The sequence below is a fragment of the Hibiscus syriacus genome, unplaced genomic scaffold (assembly GCF_006381635.1).
Source record: "Hibiscus syriacus cultivar Baekdansim isolate YM2019G1 unplaced genomic scaffold, ASM638163v2 tig00000329_pilon, whole genome shotgun sequence".
Taxonomy (NCBI): domain Eukaryota; kingdom Viridiplantae; phylum Streptophyta; class Magnoliopsida; order Malvales; family Malvaceae; genus Hibiscus; species Hibiscus syriacus.
The window spans coordinates 914,904-923,492 of NW_024061782.1; the positions used below are offsets into that span (position 1 = coordinate 914,904).

General features: G+C 35.4%; 1 protein-coding gene across 2 annotated transcripts; it reads right to left on the reverse strand.

Annotated features, from left to right (window-relative positions):
* Positions 1 to 372: 372 nt before the first annotated feature.
* On the reverse strand, positions 373 to 6,829 carry LOC120169626 (polypyrimidine tract-binding protein homolog 1-like). 2 transcript variants are annotated; one of them, XM_039177765.1, is made up of 10 exons: positions 6,618 to 6,829; positions 5,738 to 5,947; positions 4,995 to 5,057; positions 4,830 to 4,903; positions 4,564 to 4,659; positions 3,134 to 3,191; positions 2,950 to 3,054; positions 2,781 to 2,862; positions 1,121 to 1,233; positions 373 to 879 (listed from the first exon to the last, which is right to left on the reverse strand). In XM_039177765.1, exons 1-10 carry the CDS (start codon positions 6,798 to 6,800, stop codon positions 460 to 462), a joined length of 1,404 nt encoding a protein of 467 aa, XP_039033696.1. In that variant the 5' UTR covers positions 6,801 to 6,829; the 3' UTR covers positions 373 to 459. The 2 variants fall into 2 exon arrangements, with proteins under 2 accessions (XP_039033696.1, XP_039033768.1); XM_039177837.1 differs by having other exon boundaries at positions 791 to 879; positions 1,168 to 1,233.
* Between the last annotated feature and the right edge of the window lie 1,760 nt (positions 6,830 to 8,589).

Genomic DNA, 8,589 nt, shown 5'->3' on the forward strand with positions numbered 1-8,589 from the left:
ATTATCTTATAATTAACTCAGACTATTAAAGATATATAACTTAAAAGGAACCAAACTTTAAGGGGAAGGGGAACTGATAATTTCATGTTACTTCTCTCTCTTTTCATTCAGCGTCTTAGTCTTCTTCAACAACATTTTTTTTTATTCGGTTAACAATTATGCATCTTAAAACTTTAAAAATGATTTTGATTAATGGATATTCACACCCCCCCAAGGAATACAGGGCTGGTGATTATCAATATGTAACTTGTTCTCACTTTGCTGGATTCTTAAAACTTAACAGAGCTGCTATCTCCATAAAAACCTTGAAAAGACCAAGTATACACATTACATCAACAATGGAAATGGTTTCAGAATTATAAAAAAAATAAAAATAAAATACCAATAAAAGGGGCAGAGATTGCATACCAAGAGATCCGATTTCCATTCATTTCAACTCCGGAGATGTATAGATAATGATCATTGGCCATAATAAGGGGGCTGACCTGGAGGTGGAGCACCACCAGGCCCAACGCTTGTCCCTGACAGCGGCATTCTCATGGAAGACGCAACAGGTTGGGAAAGGGGTGATGAGCCAGCAGGTGGTGCAGCGTTCATGTATGTAGGGACTGCAGATGATTGATATTCTTGACCAGGAACGGTCCCGGGCATGTATCCATATGGTGGCCTAGCCTGTAAACTTGGATCCCAAGCTGGAATTTGTCCCACAGAGGGTTGAGCTTGAATTGCAGCCGCTGAAACTGCATAGTCAGTCCCAGGGTACAATGGAGCACTCTGAGGATTCTGCCAAACATTTGAAACGGTGGACATTCCTGGAACTTGCGTCGCAAGCAAACTTAGGGCTGAGACCGTGTAATCTCTACTTTTATCACTGTAAGCCTGTGTTGCAAAAGTGAAACTAATCAAGAATCACATGTAGTGAATATGTGTCGAGCCAAACAATAGAACTAATTTAGCAGGTAAGGATCGCAATAAAGTGTCAAGAAGCATACATTTAAACTGTTCATATCCTCTTTCTTTTTTGGATAAATGGATCACCTTTATCGTCTAATGGTGTCGTTAATTTATTTTCTTCTTTCCTTTTTCTTATGAACACTAACTCAAAACCACATACGTATACCTTTATATTGAGATCAGTATGATGAGAGTATGATAGATGAAGCTTACAATAGCCACCATCATATATGCAGTGTCCCTCTAAGGATTCTTTGGCAACAGCTGCGGTCGTGACATCTGAATGTAACAAATCCGACGTCAGTAAAGCCTACCATAATATCTAACAAAATAGATGCATATCAACAACGAAAATAAAAATAATTTGCAGGTTGTAAGATGTCCGAGAGTCCCCAGGGGACAGAAATATATTTGCATCAATCACTCAGAAATGGGACAAATTTTGAAATAAAGCAATGTGAAGGGAAATATGCTATAGTTCTATATAATAAAATAGGCACATACAAAAAGAAGAAAAGAGAAATAAATATTTGCATCAGACTCAAAATTACATGGTAAACTAGATCTGACTTGCTTTTATTATTCTAGTCCCAGCTACCAGACTCTTCACTATAGTGTGCTTGGTCAGTTGATTGAATGGAAAAGTGAAAGGACGAAAAGAGGGAATGGAAAATCGAAAATAAAATATTTTTTTAGTGTTTGGAAGGAAAGAAAAGTCGGAGGAAATAAAATAAGAGAAATGACCATTTACCATCCTAATGCATAAAAAAAATTAATAAGAATTGGAAAATTATGCATTTTCTTTCTCCTGTAGCAAAAAAAGCTTTACAGGAGCTTCTCTGTGTTGAAAACTTATGACTACAGTACAACTGACAGCAACTCCATAACAAACATCTTAGAATTAAAAAAATGCATTGAAACAAGACAAGTGAGCACTTAAGTGAGGTATGCCTTTTGGATCTCGTCTTTAAGAAGAAAGAATGCCCAAGTGAAGTAAGGCACAATGTGTGTCTGTGTATGTGAATGTATCTATACAGAAAAAATGCATATATGTGCATCTGTGTATGTGAATGTGAATGTATCTATACAGAATAAGATTAAGATATATACTCTAATGCGTGGTCAACTTCAATCTAACAAAACATGCAGAATTTCTCCTTTTTTTGGTCAATATTCACAACTTGTCCATGACCACAGGTTTCTATTAGAATACTTTAACGATGTTGCATGGATTAACGTTCACGTATCAATATGAGTTTTAAGGGTTATAATAATAATTTTCTCAAAATTTTGAGCATGGTAGTCATCTAAGAAGTGTCTGAAATGGGAAATGGAAATTTCACAAAAGTATATGCACCAAATTCTCTTCCTTTTAAAAAGTGGTCTAATAGAAAATTTCAATTGGCTACTTTTGTTCCTAGGCTACAATGCCGCAGAAGCAAAGAAACCTAGCTTGCGTCAATGGTGATGCACAACATCAATCCTTAGCTTTGGTTTTTAAAGAAATTTTGAGCAAAAAGGTGATTGTGCAAAGTAGGGAGTTATTATTATACCCCCTTTTTTGCAATTAAAAGTACAATTAATGGGGAAAACACAAAAAAAGAAAATAAAGGCAAGAGGACATCAGTCGGGCAAGATTTCTCTGATCCTATCACCTTGCATAAAATGTAACCTAGGTGACCAAGCATGTGCCAAATCAAATGCGTCATTCCTGACAAGGCCTAAGGCACTTTTGTCATCTGACACTAAGCCTTAGCACCCAAGTACACACATTGACAACACTGCCAAAAAGATACATAAAACAATTAATATGATAAAAATAATACCAGGATATTGAATTAGTGCATGTGTTCCACCATTCTTCTCGAATATAGCAATCTTTTGGACCAAACCAAATGCAGAGAATACCTACAATAAGCAACCAGTAGAATAATGAGAAAATTTTGAAACAATGAACCAGTATTTCCATGTCAATTAAGTAGCAGAATATCTTACAGTGTGAAGAACATCTACTGTCACAGCATACTGCATATTTTCAATTGAAGCAAGTAGCACATTGCTCTGAGGTTCTTGCTTTTTTCCGTCTGGACCAACTACAGGCTGGGGATTACAACATATTAGTGCAAGTCACTACTCACTACTAAGAAACAGATCAAATGTTTGTAAATTAAAACACTACCTGCATAAGCCCCTCCATTGCAGTCGGATTGACAGGAAGGTATGGATTGGTATAGTCCCTACAAAATGCGCAAACACAACCGGAAAATTTAATGTATTACAAATAAAGTGCAAATGCATAGCCCAATTTGAATAGAAATTTCCATTTGGTCAAGATAGAAAGCATGTACGGGTAACAAAGTGATGCTATTGCAAATGAATATACAAAATGAGAAAGAATTGTGGGCTCAAATCCACCAGCATCCTCACTAACAGCAATAGCAGATCAAGAAATATGAGCATCCAGTTGATTTGAATTATATAACAAAGCGAAACAAAAGTTTTCAAACTAATATTGATTGAAAACTCTATTCTAATTGCAACCAACTGTCTGGAAGCTACCGTTCATCTTGGTCAATGGAAAGTGATGATGAAATCCATAAATGGACTAAGAGAAGCTAGGCCAATCATATTTTTATGAAGTTCTACTTAAGTTATAACACCATAAACCGATCGGAATTAAAATTTAAAAATTGCCCTTTTGACCCACAATGAACTAACCTCTCATGCCAGTTTACATTATGCTTGCCATCATAGTTGACGACTTCAAAATACTATAAAATACCAGCTAATAGAATAAATAAATTTGCAAACCCAAAGCAGTTGGTTGAAGTATCAAGTCCAAAGACAAAGTTCCAAATGACGAACACGAAACAAGCTTAAAAGCAATATTTAAAACTGAAATCAGATTAATGTTACCACACTAGCATGTTAAAGGATGTGTTTTTTTTTATAAGAATTTCAGGCCTCATTAAAAAAACCCTTCTTGATTAATGGATCTTTTAAGAAAGCTCCTTAATCAGCGGAAGGAGGAAAAGAGTGCCTTAGAGATATATTAATCTTAAATAAAGTACACAGGATACAACCAGAAAACACACTTAAAACATAACCACATAAGATCGTAAACACAAAAACAACCAGACTTCCCTTAAACATCAAAACTAACTCAACCCCTAAACATCGAAAAACCACCAATAACCTACAAAGAAACCTCTAACACAAACAAAACAATTCATCCAATCCCCTGTTTAGCCAGAGAATCCGCCTCACAATTGCACCTCCTCGAGATGTGTCTTACAATGATCTGCCTGTCCAAAAGGCAATTCCACAATCAACATAAAAACAACTTCAACTATGCTGAGATCTGCTTATGCATTGAACTGTTTTCAAAAGTTAAGAAAATTACTAAGCGCCCATGACAACACATCTGTGTGCGGTCTACTAGGCTTCACTAACACCCTAGATGACAAAGAGCATACACATTAATTACCAATATATCAGATGCCACAATAAAAGTTTAGCAGTCACATTACTTGAAATTTCAGGAATAAACATGACCAAAACATTGAATTTCAACAGAAAACGACTTGGTATTCATGGGTCCACTTTTACCTGCTCCGATGAGACTGAAACTTGATATTCAGATCAGTGTGTGCAGAATACGAGATTCGCAGGTGACAAGAAGTAACATGACCAGGAAGCAAGTACCTTAAATATATCACGAAAAAACATTAGAATGAAACCACATTTTTATTCAATTCCCAAACCATATATGCATAATCAATATGAAGAGAATTAAGTGAAGCTAGAGAAATGAGAAAAATGAGTGTGATGGTGTGGAAGGAGGAACAAGATGAAAGGAAGCAAGCATTACATACCTGGGAATACTTCTACCATCCAAGGCATCTCTAGCTGAAGAAGCAGTTTCAGCATCAGTGAATTGGATTAATGCCTGCCAACCATTGTCATAAAGATTAACATCATATGAAAGACACGCAATCTCCACAGATCCAAAAAAACTAAGTGCACTTTCGATATCTCACCTGGAAGCCAGCAGCCTTTTCAAATGTAGCAATTTTGTGAACAAAACCAAATGCAGAAAATACCTGAAACAAATAATCAGAAACAATTAGATATCACAAATACAAATGAGAAAGAAGATTAGAAACCATCACAAACATGGGTATAATGTAAAAATCTTTGTTAGCAAATCCAAATGGACGAGAAATAAGTGCAGAATGACACCTGTGCACACATGCCTCAAGATAGACCTTAGAAAGGAGTATCGTACATGATTATATTTCCAAACTGTCTCCAACAAAGGAATCTAAATAAGGGGCATAACCATCTGTTATTCAACTGATTTCAATCAAAAACTGCTATCTCTATATATGTAAAAGAACAAGAAAAGATAACAGTGTAATTCATTTCATATATATAAGAGATGGTCCTGCGATCTCTAGTTGAAAAGCATATTCCTTAAAAGACAGTTTAAGAACAAGCATCATTCATCATCTGAATAAGCAATAACTCAAGGCAATAAGAGTGGTACTTAGCGTATGGTAGTGCACAAGACTTTGGCCGAGCTAAAGTAGGCCTCTTCTAGAGGTACAAATACAAGACATCTTCATTTAATCATACAAATTTGCTCCTTAGTCTGGAGCACCTTAAGCTTAAAGAGGGTTTTAAAATATTAGACGAATCTTTTAGTGGCATGGTAATAGAGCCTCTGTCAGAATTGATGGGATTTAGTTGAAGAAATGCAGAAGCCACAATAAGAACTTACCAAGTGAATTGTCTCAATGGTCACATCATTAGCTTCCACACCCTCAATGGTAACAAGCAACACATTTCCTGGGGTATCTCCAGTACTCTTGTTGTTGACAATTTCATGTCTGTTTGAATATTGAATATAAACAGTTTTTCCACGGACCTGTGCTGGCTCCGATGATGAAGCACAGTATGAAACCATCGAAATAGCCTGATTTAAGTCTACCTGAAAATAGAAGTAACATCATTGAGTAACAGAAAAACATCACTGCTCAGCCTATAAATATTATTTAAATTTGACTATGTGAAATTAACCCATTAAAATTTAAACAAAACAAAAGAAGAATAGAACCCAAATGATAAATTACCGTTAACCGAACAAAATAAAACCATCATCAAGAAAATTCAAAATCCAACCCGATTGGTGGTCAAGTTAACACATGAAATTTACACTTTCAAATGTGAACAAAAACAAATATGTATAATATCTTTCAGTGAGTACAGCACTTATTCACCTTAATTCAACAAGGGGATAAAAAAGCACCAGTTCCCCGCAGCCCAATACACCACCATATTAAAAAAACGAACATAAGACCTTGGAATTCAGCAATTAGCTCATCAAATTTACATAGCACAATATCTATAAAAATCAGCAAAAATAAAATCAGATTTCCACCATGCCAAACAAAGAAAACAAAACTCACAAAAAATAATTCATACTTCGACAATTTTAAGGTACACATTGAAATTTACACTGGAAAATTGAATTACCAAAAGAGTAAACAATCAATACTTGATTGCCCTTACGTAACACAAACTGGACTTCTTTATTTTTCCCAACACGAAGCAATCCATAAACTATAACATTAAAAATATCGATGGAATTAGAAGCTTACAAATTCAACAAAAGCTTGGTTCCTATTGGCGCCAACATTGCACTTAGTGTTAACGATCTTCCCAAAGGGTCTGCAAAGCTCAACGAGCTCCTCTTCCGTACACTCCCACGGGAGATTACGGAGATGCAGGACCTTTGACGGCGTCTGAGTATAACGAAATTGGGGTTGGCTTGACGTTGACATCTAGGGTTCGATTCGATAGAAAATACGGAATTTTCTCGGAGAAATTATTAGTATTCTCATAGATGAGGATATTTATGGATCAAAAGAGAGAGCCTGCACCTATCAATTTACTACGTTACCCTTGTCATTCTTGGTTCTTTTCCGATAATAATTAGAAAGTTTAATATTAAGTCAAAAGAAAAAAAATAAATTTTAAAGGTGAAATTGGTCCAATAATCCAAGTAGATTAATTATTTAACCTAATAAGTCAATCCAAATATTATTTTGATAAATATGACATTTGTTATATGGCATTTGTTGCAGGGTGTAGGGTGAACTCATCAAACATGATTAATTTGTCCAAATATTTTTAAATTCATGGTACGTGATGCCCACACGACGAGTTTCATTTTAAATTTAAAAATATAGTCGTTAAGTGAATGTTGGGCAATGGACAGATTACAATGGCCATAAACGACTAGTCCATGAAACTCGCCATGTGAGCATGATGAGTTCCATGGCCTAGTTGTTTATGGTTGTTGGAATTAGGAGTATAAATAGGGATTTAGGGTTTATATTGTGATTTATTGATAAGAAAAAATAATCTATTGAGAGAAAAATTATACTTTTTAAAGATTTTACGATAAAATGTTTATCCGAAAACAAATGCTACGTCTTGGTAATATTCATATTTCATCACTTGAATTGACTATGATAAGATTTATTTCTCATCACTTGAACTAATTGCGGTAAGATTTATTTATCATATTTTATTAATTGTTTAAATATGACATTTACCAAAGTAACTTATCAACTCGGTGTTCAGATAAATGGTATGACATTGGTGAGACATAACAATTACAACGAAGACACGATTTACAGGAATTATTAAGAAATGTGTCACCGCCAGATGTCGCAGAAGGGTATCGTATACGGATGACGTGGTTGGAGAGTGAATTTCAAGTGGATGAGTGTTCTACCAAGGAAGATGTCATAAATGCATCTTGAGCATATCTTTTCCAATTGATTGGAGGGATATTGTTACCAGATAAATCTAGAAATTTGGTGCACACTCAATATATTATGTGTATACACTTATTTTTGTCCGGGACTTCAAGGGTATTTATTACATTATATAATATATATGATAATATTTATAATAATTTCAAAACTATATAATATATATAGTTTTTGAAAACATATTTTTGAAAACATATAATATAGTTTTTAAAATGGTTTTTGAAAACATATATAATATAGTTTTTTTGAAAACAGAGCCCAATCGGGTAGGCTAGCATGACCCAGCAAGCAAACCCGGAGGCTCAGTTGAGCCCATCTGCCTGACCCAACAAGGGCTAGGGTTTCGTATCAACCTAGGAGCGCCGCACAACTTACGGCTGTTGGATCAGAACATGAATCAAGGGTCCAGATCGAAGGCAACTAGGGTTACAGAAATCTAAGAATTATATCACATGCGCAACTGCACGTGATTTGACCCTGTGATTTAATGGTCAAAATTACATCAGGAGACTCAATAGTCACCATTCAACAGAGCGTAGTGGACACGTGCCAGCAAATTCGCCCACCGATCGAGATTTTCAGCACTCGAAATCGAAAAAATCGCAGAATCGGAGCAGAGAGGATATATTTCCCCCCATTTTCGACGACGAGATTAATTACGAGTTCCAAATGTACAGCAACGAACCAAAAATCCCAAAAAAAAAGTTGGGACTGAACCATTATCGATTTAAAGGGAAAACAACCCCAACGAGGGGCTATATATACCTACAAATCCATCAGAGGAAGACAT

Excerpts from the sequence above, each read along its gene's own strand:
- LOC120169626 (XM_039177765.1), bottom strand. The coding sequence starts at position 6,800 with ATGTCAACGTCAAGCCAACCCCAATTTCGTTATACTCAGACGCCGTCA. Across the intron at positions 5,948-6,617 it reads ACCAAGCTTTTGTTGAATTT|GTAGACTTAAATCAGGCTAT; the intron begins GTAAGCTTCTAA and ends TTCTATTTTCAG. Across the intron at positions 880-1,120 it reads ATACTGATCTCAATATAAAG|GCTTACAGTGATAAAAGTAG; the intron begins GTATACGTATGT and ends TTTGCAACACAG.